A 15,034-nucleotide genomic window follows, 5' to 3' on the forward strand; every position below is an offset into this window, starting at 1 on the left:
GCCTGGGAAGTTACTGTACCCTGTATCTTCCTCGGGGCCCCAACAGTGCTTCAGAAGGAATGGAGAGTGTGACACCTTGTGGTGATTACAACACAGGTCCTCAAGCAAACCACGACACACTTCTTAAATGAGCTGTTTGCCTAACATTTTAATTCCAAAATTGCTACCAAAGAGGTCATCAAGGGATTCTGGAAGAAGAGTCAAGGATGGTAGCTAAAGAGAATGACTGAGAGCAAGCTGACAAACACAACAAAAAGATAGGTGGCTATCACCTATAGACCAGAAAAGCCAGGCCCATTAGACCTAGGTGGGCATGGGGACAGAGGGTTTTGTCAAAAGCTCCAAGGAGAGAGAACAGAGACTAACAAACAGCCCATGAGGCTCAAATCTCTGAAACTTCATGCAATCAGGGTACCTTTGCACATAATTTTGAATTCAAACTCGACTTTCAAATTCCTCATGGAAGTTAAGGCTAAGGAAGGAGGGGATAGTCTTTAATGACCCAAGCAGAACTTGAAGTCAAAATTCACCTCTAAATGACCATCTAAAGCAAATAACCAACAATAACAGATAATCTAAAATAGGAGAAAAGGACAATATTCTTATTATATGGGTATAATATGTATGTTCCATTATGAACCAGAGAAGTGGTACAGTATAGATAAATTCTCATCTGAACATTTAAAATTTCTGAATCAAAACCACCTTTTTGGTGTTGTAAAGGTGTTCAATGAATGTTTACAAAAGGAAAACATTCTATTATTTTGCTGCATAAAAGAATCATACTCAATATTCTTAAATATTTATATTCTACATATTTTGTTTTAAAGAGATATATTTAGAAAAGGTATCTTACAACTTTTCATGTGCTTGGATCTTAACTTTTGGCTGCTTTGTAGCTGCTTAATCTAAATAGCAGGTAGGACAGATTAATTCTGGGCTTTTCAGAATGAATGGTTAAGTAATGTTTTAGAAAAAAACAGTCGTGAAGGATGTACTGTCTTGAGTCTTACATGTTTATATATATTTTACCCAACAGAGATGCTAGGAAGCAAGCAAACTGAATCTTAAGTAAGAAATTTAAAGAGCTCAAGGATACAGAATTCAGCTATGTAAAAGAAATCTGACAAAAAATTAAAGACATGAGCAACATCCCAGGTCAACATAGTAATGAACATTCTTTCTTTTCTTTTTGGTACTGGGGACATCCCAAGCCCTTTTTAACATTTCATTTAGAGACAGCGTCTCACTAAGTTGTTTAGGGCCTCACTAAGTTGCTGAGGCTGTGGCTTTGAACTGAGTATCCTCCTGCTTCAGCCTCCCGAGCCTCTGGGATTTCAGGCATGTTCCATTGCACCCAGCTGAGCATTATTTCTTAAAGATAGTGTGATGAAATAGTCACAAAATAAATGAATGGATCATGTATACACATACCAAAACACAATCTGCTCAAATCCGCATCTCTTTAAGACAAACTTCTTCATGGGTGTGATGGGAAACCAAGGTAGATAAATATCCTGTGCAAATACATTTTCATACAGAAATTCAAAATTGAAGGTAAGTAATGGCTTCCCATTTGTGGTGAGACAAAATGCAGGAAAGATCATTGCTTCTCTAAACCATTGCAAAGGCAGTGCAAAAGACTCCTGTGTCAATGCCAGTCAAAAGCTGGCACAGGTCAGTGACCTAAATAGAAGAGAGATCGCAGCTTCCTTCTTACCTTTCAATCACAGCTTGCCAATTGTTGATTAAGAAATCCTTTGCTATGTACCGGCCAACTTCAGATGCTGCCACAGCTTCCATTACATTTGTTTCATTAAAAGTGAATGGAGATGTAGTGATGGCATACTCCATATATCTTCAAGAGTGCATTTGCAAAAAAAAAAAAAAAATTAAAAAATTCAATACAGAGTCAAATAAATTGAATTAAAATCCCATGGTTTTAAGTTAGCAATTCATAAACACGTTTCTTTTTAAATCTTTAGCACATTTCTGTTTTTCTCCTTTTGGTATATAAATTGAATCCCTCCACCAGGAACTTTTAAAATAAGTTGACCACAATCACCTGTTAAGTATCCATGGGTCTTTACTGCAGCTCATTGCATAAGCAAGTTGGATCCTTTCCTCCTCCTTTGTTGTATTAATGTAGACATTTAACAAAAAGTCCCATTCTTTATCACTTCCCAAGGCAACGCCATAACATAAAATCACATTTTTAATTGGATAAGGTATTCTGTAAGGTATAACATGCAATGATATTTCTCACAGTAGTTAAGTTATTCAGGTTGTCACATATTTAGAAGTAGAAAAAATATTTGAAAAAAAAATATTTGAAACCCCAGACATAAAAATCAAAGTAGAGATATAGAAAAGTAATGCAGGAACTGTCATTTGCATTCATGCCATAAGAAAAGATCATCTAATTAGCTTAAAAAGTGAGTTTTCAGAGAGAAGTAAATGAATAGTATGATGTAGGTGGATAAAAGAAATTTGGTCTTCTAACTCATTGTCATATTCCTCCTGTGGTAGAGGTAATGAAGACAAAAATGTAGTCTCAGCTTTCAGTGAGACTTCAAATTTAGAGGGTGGCGGGGGTTGGGGGGGAGATGCTCTGATAAGTTCATAGACCTAATGTGAATAAACAGTCACAAAGAACAACCCAATAAGACTCAAAACAAGCAGCAGAGAGAATTCTATGTTAAATGTTTATGGAAAGAATGCACCAGCAATAAGGGGTCCTGGGTGACAATTTACCTAAGAATTTGAATCTTCTATTGTTATGCAAAGACAATTTTTTTTGTGGCAAGAACCTATAATTTACTCTTTTAGCAAAAATACAAAAATCAATACAATATCACTCATTATATTAGTCGTGGTTTACATTATATTTCTATACATGTTCATTCTATGGATGTGCACCTTTGTATACTTGGATCTACATCTCATTTCCTCCAAATCTCTACCCCTGATAATCACTATTTCATTCTATATAGACGATTGTTTTTTAAAAGGATATTTGAAAAGAAATTAGAGATATTAACCAAGTGAAAACAAAATGATCACTGCCACTGTGAGAACATCCAAAAGATAGAGACATTGGTTCTAAAATATGACACAAACAAGGGAAATTACAGTGTCACTCATACTCGTTCTCTGGATGGTTCATCCATTTTCTGAAGAGTTCTCTTGACAGCTGGAGACAGTCTTCAAGACCCAACCAACATGCAGCTCCAAAAACTTTTTCCAGTGATATTCTTGAAGGAAAAAGTCAAAGAAAAGCATTTCATTTCACATTATCACCTTCATTTTCTTCGAAGAGTGAGTGCTTCATGAAAGAATGAGCACTTTAAAGCTTCCTTTCAATAATATCAGGTCTGTTTTTAAAAAATAGCTTTTGTGGATGACAAATGGATTTAAAATTCAGAGAAACTTTTGCTGAGAGGCTCTCAGGCACTAAAAAAACTCCTAAGACTAGTATTTTTTGAAAGTTAGAAATAAATTACTGCCATCTTTCATCTCCCTCAAACACACATGGGTGTACACACACTCCACATCTGTTGTCAATTTCCTCCCTTTGACAGTAATTGCCTTATGGATTAAAAAAAAGTCTTTATAGTATCTGATCTAATACACTTAAAAATAAGGATCTCTCTGCAAGAAAAAGAAAGAAAATAGTTTATTTTGCTCCTTCTGCAGTTTGCTTTCCCTTGCTTAAGTATCTGTTTCTTCCCTTACTCCTCCTGGCTATTGTGTGCATATACAGGAAAAGAACAGAGGTGTTGGTTTGGTTTGATTTATTTTTATAGCTGAGCAAGGATACACATTGTGATTCAAAGCAAAATAATTTCCAAAATAATAGAGAGAAAAGCAACAATAAATCCAGGTAAGAAATCCCTTGCAGTGTGTCTTCCTACCCTCTCCAAGTTTGGGGTCTGGGTAAAAGAAGCCAAACTGGCTGTAAATTTCCAGAAAATGCAAAAGCCAAACGCTGTTGCTCCACCCTATAGTTTCAACCCAGCCTAGCCTGCCCTTCTGATAAGCAAAAGTGGAATGTCCAAGGGTGGAGATCCTCTGAGAGAGAGTTCTGGACATTAATTTACGTAACTTACTCCCTCTTCCAACCCATGCCAACCCCAAGCTGGCTGCAAAAAGACGGAATTCTGAGGAAATGCAGTCACTCCCCAAGGTTGCTCGAAGAAAAGAACCGGCCTAGGATGCTACAAAAAGTAAGCCACTTCAGTGTAATTTAGGAGAGCCAAGAATACGTCTGGTTAACATATGTGCTGCCTGATGGAGCACATTTGGCCATTCTGTTCATTCACACAATTTGCCTGCCCATTCTATCTTAGGCAGTTCTCACCTTCTTCCACCTTCTCATGTATTCAGTTCTGTGTCCTTCCAGTTACATACCCTAGAGCTAAGATTTCTAGCCTCTCAGAGGGTACAATTGAGGGAATAATCAATGTTGTATATTTTGTATTTCGTTTTTGGTCTTTATTTTTTTTTATTGGTTGTTCAAACATTACAAAAAAGCTCTTGACATCATATTTTATACATTAGATTCAAGTGGGTTATGAACTCCCATTTTTAACCCAAATACAGATTGCAGAATCACATAGGTTACACATTCACATTTTTACATAATGCCGTATTAGTAACTGTTGTATTCTGCTACCTTTCCTATCCTCTACTATCCCCCCTCCCCTCCCTTCCCATCTTCTCCCTCTACCCCATCTACTGTAATTCATTTCTCTCCTTGTTTATTTTCCCATTCCCCTCACAACCTCTTATATGTAATTTTGTATAACAATGAGGGTCTCCCTCCATTTCCATGCAATTTCCCTTTTCTCTCCCTTTCCCTCCCACCTCATGTCTCTGTTTAATGTTAATCTTTTCTTCCTGCTCTTCCTCCCTGCTCTATTCTTAGTTGCTCTCATTATATCAAAGAAGACATTTGGTATTTGTTTTTTAGGGATTGGCTAGCTTCACTAAGCACAATCTGCTCTAGTGTCATCCATTTCCCTGCAAATTCCAAGATTTTGTCATTTTTTACTGCTGCGTAATACTCCATGGTGTATAAATGCCACATTTTTTTTTATCCATTCATCTATTGAAGGGCATCTGGGTTGGTTCCACAGTCTAGCTATTGTGAATTGAGCTGCTATGAACATCGATGTGGCAGTATCCCTGTAGTACGCTCTTTTAAGGTCTTCAGGGAATAGTCCGAGAAGGGCAATAGCTGGGTCAAATGGTGGTTCCATTCCCAGCTTTCCCAGGAATCTCCATACTGCTTTCCAAATTGGCCGCACCAATTTGCAGTCCCACCAGCAATGTACAAGAGTACCCCTATCCCCACATCCTCGCTAGCACTTGTTGTTTGACTTCATAATGGCTGCCAATCTTACTGGAGTGAGATGGTATCTTAGGGTGGTTTTGATTTGCATTTCTCTGACTGCTAGAGATGGTGAGCATTTTTTCATGTACTTGTTGATTGATTGTATGTCCTCCTCTGAGAAGTGTCTGTTCAGGTCCTTGGCCCATTTGTTGATTGGGTTATTTGTTATCTTATTGTCTAATTTTTTTGAGTTCTTTGTATACTCTGGATATTAGGGCTCTATCTGAAGTGTGAGGAGTAAAAATTTGTTCCCATGATGTAGGCTCCCTATTTACCTCTCTTATGGTTTCTCTTGCTGAGAAAAAAACTTTTTAGTTTAAGTAAGTCCCATTTGTTGATTCTTGTTATTAACTCTTGTGCTATGGGTGTCCTATTAAGGAATTTGGAGCCCGACCCCACAATATGTAGATCGGAGCCAACTTTTTCTTCTATCAGACGCAGAGTCTCTGATTTGATATCAAGCTCCTTGATCCATTTTGAGTTAACTTTTGTGTATGGCGAGAGGAGGGGATTCAGTTTCATTTTGTTGCATATGGATTTTCTAGTTTTCCCAACACCATTTGTTGAAGATGCTATCCTTCCTCCATTGCATGCTTTTAGCCCCTTTATCAAATATAAGATAGTTGTAACTTTGTGGATTAGTCTCTATGTCCTCTATTCTGTACCATTGGTCCACCCGCCTGTTTTGGTATCAGTACCACGCTGTTTTTGTTACTATTGCTCTGTAGTCTAGTTTGAAGTCTGGTATCACTATACCGCCTGATTCACACTTCCTGCTTAGCATTGTTTTTGCTATTCTGGGTCTTTTATTTTTCCATATGAATTTCATGATTGCTTTCTCTATTTCTACAAGAAATGCCGTTGGGATTTTGATTGGCATTGCATTAAACCTATAGAGAACTTTTGGTAATATCGCCATTTTGATGATGTTAGTTCTGCCTATCCATGAACAGGGTATATTTTTCCATCTTCTAAGATCTTCTTCTATTTCTCTCTTTAGGGTTCTGTAGTTTTCATTGTATAAGTCTTTCACCTCTTTTGTTAGGTTGATTCCCAAGTATTTTATATTTTTGAAGATATTGTGAATAGAGTGGTTGTCCTCATTTCCATTTCAGAGGATTTTTCGCTGATATTCAGGAATGCCTTTGATTTATGCGTGTTGATTTTATATCCTGCCACTTTGCTGAATTCATTTATTAGCTCTAATAGTTTCTTTGTAGACCCTTTTGGGTCTGCTAGGTATAGAATCATGTCACCTGCAAATAGTGATAATTTAAGTTCTTCTTTTCCTATTTTGATGCCTTTAATTTCTTTCGTATGTCTAATTGCTCTGGCCAGTGTTTCGAGAACTATATTGAATAGAAGTGGTGATAGAGGGCATCCCTGTCTTGTTCCAGATTTTAGAGGGAATGCCGTCAATTTTTCTCCATTCAGAATGATGCTAGCCTGGGGCTTAGCCTAGATAGCTTTTACAGTGTCCAGGTAAGTTCCTGTTATCCCTAGTTTTTCTAATGTTTTGAACATAAAGGGATGCTGTACTTTGTCGATTGCTTTTTCTGCATCTATCAAGATGATCATATGGTTCTTATCTTTAAGTCTATTGATGTGGTGAATAACATTTATTGATTTCTGTATATTGAACCATCCTTGCATCCCAGGGATGAATCCTACTTGATCATGGTGCACAATTTTTTTGATGTGCCTTTGTATCCGATTCGCCAGAATTTTATTGAGGATTTTTGCATCTAGGTTCATCAGAGATATTGCTCTGTAGTTTTCTTTCTTTGAGGTGTCTTTGTCTGGTTTTGGAATCAGGGTGATGTTGGCCTCATAGAATGAATTCGGAAGAGCTCCCTCTTTTTCCATTTCCTGAAATAACTTGAAAAGTATTGGTATTAATTCTTCTTTAAAGGTTTTGTAAAACTCCACTGTATACCCATCCGGTCCTGGGCTTTTCTTGGTTGGTAGTCTTTTGATTGCTTCTTTTATTTCATCCATTGATATTGGTCTGTTCAAATTGTGTGTATCCTCCTGACTCAATCTGGGCAAATCATATGACTTAAGAAATTTATCGATGTCTTCACTATCTTCTATTTTATTGGATTATAGGTTTTCAAAATAATTTCTAATTGTCTTCTGTATTTCTGTAGCATCTGTTGTGATATTGCCTTTTTCATCCCGTATGTTAGTAATTTGAGTTCTCTCTCTTCTTCTCTTCATTAGCATGGCTAAGGGTCTGTCTATCTTATTTATTTTTTCGAAGAACCAACTTTTAGTTTTGTTAATTTTTTCAATAGTTTCTTTTGTTTCAATTTCGTTGATTTCTGCTCTGATTTTAATTATTTCTTGCCTTCTGCTGCATTTGCTGTTGTTTTGCTCTTCCTTTTCTAGGGCTTTGAGATGAAGTGTGAGCTCATTTATTTGTTGGTTTTTCCTTTTTTTGAGGAATGACCTCCAGGCGATGAATTTCCCTCTTAAAACTGCTTTCATTGTGTCCCATAGATTCTGATATGTTGTGTCTGTATTTTCATTTATCTCTAAGAATTTTTTGATTTCCTCCTTTATGTCTTCTGTAACCCATTGGTCATTCAGTAAAATATTGTTCATTTTCCATGTGATGTAGGATTTTTTCCTTCCTTCTTTTATCATTGATTTCCAGTTTCATTCCATTATGATCAGATAAAATGCATGGTATTACCTCCACCCCTTTATATTTCCTGAGGGTTGCCCTATGGCATAATATATGGTCTATTTTTGAGAAGGATCCATGTGCTGCTGAGAAAAAAGTATCTCCACTTGATGATGGTTGATATATTCTACATATGTCAGTTAAGTCTAGGTTATTGATTGTGATATTGAGTTCTATAGTTTTTTGTATTCAACTTTTGTTTGGAGGATCTGTCCAATGGTGAGAGAGGTGTGTTGAAGTCACCCATAATTATTGTGTTGTGGTCTATTTGATTCTTGAACTTGAGGAGAATTTGTTTTATTGACATCGCAGCACCATTATTTGGTGCATAAATATTGATAATTGTTATGTCTTGTTGGTGAATGGTTCCTCTTAACAGTATATAATGTCCTTCCTTATCCCTTTTGATTAACTTAGTCTTGAAGTTGATTTTATTCGATATGAGGATGACCACCCCTGCTTGCTTATGAGGACCGTGTGCGTGGTATATTTTTTCCCAACCTTTCACCTTCAGCCTGTGTATGTCTTTTCCAACCAGATGTGTCTCCTGGAGGCAGCATATTGTTGGATTTGTTTTTTTAATCCACGTTACCAGCCTATGTAGCTTTATTGGAGAGTTTAAGCCATTAACGTTTAGAGTTACTATTGATAGATGGTTTGTACTTCCAGCCATGTTTGATTATTTATCTTTTTTTAATTTTAATTTAGTTTGTTTCTCCATGATTAGCTTTCCCCCGCCCTCTGTCTTTACTGAGGCACTTCCCACTGATGGTTTTGGTTATTGTTTTTCATTTCTTCCTCATGTAGTGTTTTTCTCAAGACGTTTTGCAATGCTGGTTTTCTGGCTGCAAATTCTTTTAGCTTTTGTTTATCATGAAAGAGTTATATTTCGTTGTCATACCTGAAGCTTAATTTTGCTGGATACAGAATTCTTGGTTCGCATCCATTGTCTTTCGGTGTTTGAAATATGTTGTTCCAGGATCTTCTCGCTTTCTGTGATGAAAAATCCTTTGTTAACCTTATTGGTTTACCCCTGAATGTAATCTGCCTCCTTTCTCTTGTAGCTTTTAATATTTTCTCTTTGTTCTGTATATTGGATGTCTTCATAACAATGTGTTGTGGCGTTGGTCTACTGTGATTTTGTGTGCTCGGTGTCCTGTATGCATCTACAATTTGTATATCCGTTTCCTTTTTTATTTCTGGAAAGTTTTCTGTAATTATTTCATTCAGCAGGTTACTCATTCCTTTGGTTTGAATCTCTATACCTTCCTCTATCCCGATGATTCTTAAGTTTGATTTTTTTTATGTTATCCCATATCTCTTGGATGTTTTTCTCATGAGTTTTTACCAGCCTTTCTGAGTTGGCTAGACTATTTTCAAGATGATATATTTTGTCTTCATTATCTGATGTTCTGGCTTCTACTTGCTCCACTCTGTTAGTGATACTCTCATTTGAGTTTTTAATTTGGTTTATTATTTCCTTCATTTCTAGAATTATTGTTTGATTTTTTTTATTATCTCTATCTCCTGATAAAGATGCTTAACTTCTTCTTTTATCTGTTTATGTAATTCATTTTCATTGTGTTCTTTCACTGTTTGAATTTGCTGTCTCATATCCTCTTTAAGGTTCCATTCCATCTGTCTAAGGTATTCCTTGAGTTCTTTATATGACCATTTTTCTGATGACTCTAGGTCCTCCTGAGTATTTAGACTGTCCTTCATTGTTTGTACTCCTTCTCTTCCTTACTTTTTCATGCTGCTCATGTTACTTCTTGTTCTGTTTGACTGCTGAGTTACTGTTTACTCTTATAAATTTATTTGATGCTTGGGAGGAAAGATATTAGAAGGGAAGGGAAGAGGTCACTAAAGAGAATGAGAGTAAGCGGGTAGAATTCAAGGAAGGGGGAATAAGAAAATTGAAAAGAAAAGACAAAAGAAAAAAATAGCAAATAGAAAAAGAGAAAAAATATTTAAAAAATAATAATAAAAAAAGTAAATGAAAATGAAAATTAAAAAAATAATAATAATAAAATAAAAAAATTAACAAAAAATTAGAAAAAAATTAAAATACAACAACAAAAAAATGAAAATGAAAAAAAAATTAATAAATGCAGTCGTAGAGTTTGATTAACTTCTCTTCCAGTAGGTGGAGCTGTGTCCATTGGGCCAAGCTTCTCCTCTCAATAGGTGGGAACCAATCACTGTGCAGCAGCTCTTCCTCCCAGACTGGGCGGGTCTCCAATCCTGAGTGCCTAGGGCCTTCTCTTGTGTCTAGTCACTTCCCCACTTTTCCTCAAGCCAGGCCCTGCTCACCGGTGACGCTCACCACAATACTGGCTACATGCCAGGTCTGCCGCTCCTGGGAGCCCTGTTTTCATGAATGCCTGGGCACACTCTCCCTGTTTGCCATTCCCTCAGACCCTAAGTTTGTAGAGCTTGGGGCTGGGATCCCCCAGCGAATTTGCTTACCCTCCGGTAGCAAAGCCCCTGGTAGCTGGTGCAAGAGACCTCAGTTATCAGCACTGGTGGGAGCGGTAGCCGGGAGTTCCACGCCGCAAGTCCCGCGCCGCGAGTCCCGCGCCACTCCTGATTCCCTCAGTCTAGCTATCATGCTCACGGGAGAGCTGGGAGGGCCCTTAAGGTTTCCCTGCTGTGTGGAGAGGGATGGCTAGGGGATTACACACCTGTCGCCGCTGGTTTCAATGAAGTTATCTCCTCCACCACGTTATGGTGACGTCAGTTCTCTGCCATGGGTGGTATCCCATGCAAATGGTGACAGTTCGTTCCCTTTGCCGGGTGACCAATGCAACAGGTGGGTCCTGACTGTCTCTCCCAAGCCCCGTTTCAAACCTGTGGCCACTGCCTATGAAGGCTCGGTTGGCTTTTACCTCCGTAAGTTCACAAGGGCTGACCAGTTATTTCAGCGGGGTCTTTAGTGCTGAGTCACGGCAGTTTGGCTGCAAGAAGCAGGCGGACGGGAGCTTGAATGCAGCCGATCCGGGTTCGGTGTGTGTTCTGAGAGGCCCAGACTGTTCGCCCCAGATCCACGTCAGCTCAGCATTGCCTAGTGATCCTGAGCAAGCAGCATTTAGACAGTTTACGACTCCTTATGCCCGCGCAGCTGAAGAGGTCAGAGACTTGATCTCTCGGCACCTGTCGCCATGTTGGATCTCCTCTTTTTTGGTCTTTAATTGAGTTGAGCCTGATGCTGACTAGAAGTTGTAGCTATAATGCCTGTACTTTGGTGGCTAGGAATTCCCTCCCTAAATCCAGAAAGGCACGTCCACACACACAAGCCTTGGGTCATGGGGTGTGCCGAGGTACCACAGCCCCAGGTTGCCTTTTGTCTCCTTCCCAGACCATCATGATGTGCTTATTCCCCTTGGGAAATTCATTTGCAATACTCAAACATGCTCATATACTAGTGACCACTATGTATCCCTGTCAACTGACTTCATTACATGATAGAATTCCTGTTAACAATAATACAGAGGGGACTTTTCCCCCTGTGGCCTTCCCATGTTCTCAGACTTGCTGGCATAGGGTAGTTTGCTTAGCATGACTCTTCTCTGGTTTCAACCAGTAGACTAATTTTGAGAATATAGAGTTATATACTCCTGTGTGTGCACACATATACTTTGCAGACAAATTAAGACCCAAGGTATCCTCATTAGAATAAGACATATTCCATGTTTGTATACATATGTTAAAATTGACTCTACTGTCATAAATAACTAAAAAAAATAAATTAATTTTATCACAAAAAAAAACAATAGCTAAGTGTTCAAAGTCTGATGTTTTAATCTGTTTAAAACCTCAGTGGATATTCTTTGTTCTTGGCTTTTTAAAAAAATGGAATGAAAAGAATGAGGTTGCAATCTTCATATCACTGATAAGAAATAGTTGTTTATTTAGTTTTACCTAGGAATGTCACCCAATAGCTGGATGTCTCTGAAAAAGTTTCTTAACTTTCCTGGATAGGTTTTATAATATGTAATTGGATATAATACATTTGTCACAGGGCTATTGTAAGAATGAAAACTGTGTCACAAAAAAAGAAAAAAAATTTTTTTAAAGTTATTATTCCAAGCTATTATTCCCTATAAGGACACATATAGCCCACCAATCAAATAATGTACAAGCTCTCCCAATGAATAATAGTTATTAAGATGATATTTTATGAATCTGGAAAACCATATATTAATACGAATAATTGTATTCAATTATCACTGCTTAAAAAGATACTTACAGAGCCAAATAGTCATCTTGCAAAGCTGCTACATTTTCACGAATTATTGTTGAATAAATATTCCATATTGAGTTAAGCCTTTTTAATAAATACTTCTATAAGCCACAAAGAAAATATACAGTTAGTTCTGACTCAGAATACTACATTTTTATTGTATTTCTTTTTATTTAAAAAGATATTAATAGAGAAGTTACATATTTCTTCAGAAATTATCCTTATTTATTATTAAATGTATAATTGTTTTCTTTTTAACTTTTTGGGTTCATTTCCTCTTACATAAAAGTGGTTTATAATAATGCTAATGTTGTAGCTTTATTGTGAGGATTGAGTAATATAATGTCTATGAGCACACTACCTGGCACATGGTCAGAACTCAGTAAATATTAGCTATAACTAACATTTAATATCAACCAAAACATTTCCATATGGAGAAAATATATAAAAATGTAAAACAACCTTTCTACCTTAACATTTCCATGCCAAGTGTACATATATACATACACGTGTGTGTATATATATATCATGTCTTTATATATAATAGAGTTTTTAAAGTTTTATAATATGTAAATGGATGTGATACACTTGCCACAGGTCTATCTTAAGGATATCATATCCTTATATACAATAAAGGTATCTTTATATGTAATAAAAATATTTTATATATATATATATATATATATATATATATATCATAGCCTTAATATATATGTGTGTGTGTGTGTGTGTATGTGTATGTATGTATGTATATATACATATATATATATATATATATATATATATATATATATATATATATATATATATATATATATATAAATGCTTATTTGGTTTTGCCTAGGAACTACTTCATATCTTCAAAGTAATGAGAACTGATTTATGCCCTGGACAATCTAAAGCCCCGAATTGAAATAAAGTTCTCTGAGCTTCCAGCTCATAAATACAAGATTATGAAAGTTAGACAATTACTAACATATTCCTAAGAACAAACTAAATGTTAATCATTGAAATTCTCTGAAGATAAGTACTAATTTTTTACTTCTTTACCCATAACCAAGCATTAGATGTTATCAATAAGCCAACTCAGTCCCCAAAACAGTGCCTTCTGCCACTGGCCACCACCCCTATGCTCCACTAAGTTCCCACCAGTACTTTTGATACTAAAAAAAATCAACATCTAGGACCTGAGATATTTGTAATGCCACCCACAGAATGACCCAGAAATGAACTCACTTTCTGACTTGCTGTGGCCCCTAAATATCAAAAGGGTGGCTCCCTGGCTCTTGCTTTGATTATACAGGTGCCATCCCATAAGTGACTGTTATTTAGGATGTAGCAGTGAAAATTCTCCTCTTTATAGTCTGTCATTGATGGTGGCATATCATTTCTTCATTCATTAATTTAATTTCCCACTTTTTCTTCCTAATATTAAAAACAACTACAAAACTTTTATTCTTTCTGGAATATAGTCCTCTGATTTTAAGTGTTGATCCGGTAGATGAAAGTATTGCAATTATAAAAACAGGGCTGTTAAAAAGACCTTGTGTTTACTTAACAAACTCTTAGAGAAATACTTTCTAATAGATACTGTCCTTTTCTATATGAAAGTAGATGCATTATTTCCTTCAGTTCTGGTTTCTTAAAATACACTGTCACCTTACCAAGAATGAAGTACCCTTGCAAATTTCTCTCATACTTATCTCCTAGACCAGCTAAGAATAATCAGCTATTACTAAGAAGACTATAGCTACATGGAATGAATTGACAGTTACTTTGGGAAAGAGCTGTCTTTCAGATGCTGGCTAGAATATGGAAAAAGGAAGAGAAAATTTATTTTAAAACTACATAACATGGGCTAAGACGTGGCTCTAAGTAGAGTGCTTGCCTAGCATGTGCAAAGCCCTGGGCTTGATCCCTAGCACCAGAAAATAAAACTACATAACAAAGCATGAAATTACCTTTAATAATGGGTATGTATCATAGTCGTTCACATCAGAAACAAGATCCCTGGTTATCAAGTTTACCAAGACTTCATACCATACTATGATTTCATCTTCTTCAGCAAGGTACTTGGTTAAATCAAGTGCTGTTTCAATCTCAATATAATTGCTTCTGTTTGGTTTAAAAAAAACACACACAGACACACACTTTCAAAAAACCTTCACCTGCTAAATGATTTGTACTGATTCCATATTTGTTCCGTGCTTCAATGCCTGACTTCAATAAGGTGTGTGAATAAATCAAAAGGCAAGAAGGTTACTTAAGGTTCCATGTTACTAGTAAAATGAAACACAAGAAGTGTTGCCAGACTTTCCATTTCAATCTAGTACATTCATGCATCCCAACTGGAAGCTGTAGAAAGTCCAGGCCAAATGTTGGCTCAATTATTGGGCAAGAGAATATTAGATATCTATTGTGTGTTTTTATGAGAGTATATTTTCTATTCAATATATATAAAGTCATTATCTAATGCTCTGTCAGCTGCCAGTGGGCACATAATCCATAAGACCCTACGCTTGCCCACTGTTAAGAGCATTGGTGAGGAGCAGAAACTTGCTATTAGGTCCTGGGACAGGTGATGAATACCATAAAGTGGCAAAGAAAGAAGCATTCGCATGGAAAGGGGGAAATATGAAAAGAGGGGACAGTCAGAGAAGGCCTCATGGCTTTTTGGAAGAACTTGAGAAAACCACTGAAGGATGGG

At 36.7% G+C, this 15,034-nt stretch overlaps 1 protein-coding gene across 2 annotated transcripts in view; it reads right to left on the minus strand.

The window, feature by feature from the left end:
• The window catches only part of Lvrn (laeverin), an 86,145-nt gene that overhangs the window by 13,274 nt on the left and 57,837 nt on the right, over positions 1-15,034 (minus strand). The window contains exons 14-18 of one of the 2 annotated variants that reach the window (XM_046465863.2): positions 14,289-14,442; positions 12,334-12,428; positions 3,147-3,254; positions 2,066-2,233; positions 1,721-1,858 (exon numbers count right to left, since the gene is read on the minus strand). In XM_046465863.2, the coding sequence (XP_046321819.1) occupies positions 1,721-1,858; positions 2,066-2,233; positions 3,147-3,254; positions 12,334-12,428; positions 14,289-14,442 (663 nt within the window). The remainder of the gene's footprint in view (positions 1-1,720; positions 1,859-2,065; positions 2,234-3,146; positions 3,255-12,333; positions 12,429-14,288; positions 14,443-15,034) is intronic. The other variant, XM_058585978.1, reaches the window with a different exon arrangement.

This window comes from Marmota monax, unplaced genomic scaffold (assembly GCF_021218885.2).
Source record: "Marmota monax isolate L192 unplaced genomic scaffold, Marmota_monax_Labrador192_F-V1.1 WCK01_AAM20220418_F8-fsc00097, whole genome shotgun sequence".
NCBI lineage: Eukaryota > Metazoa > Chordata > Mammalia > Rodentia > Sciuridae > Marmota > Marmota monax.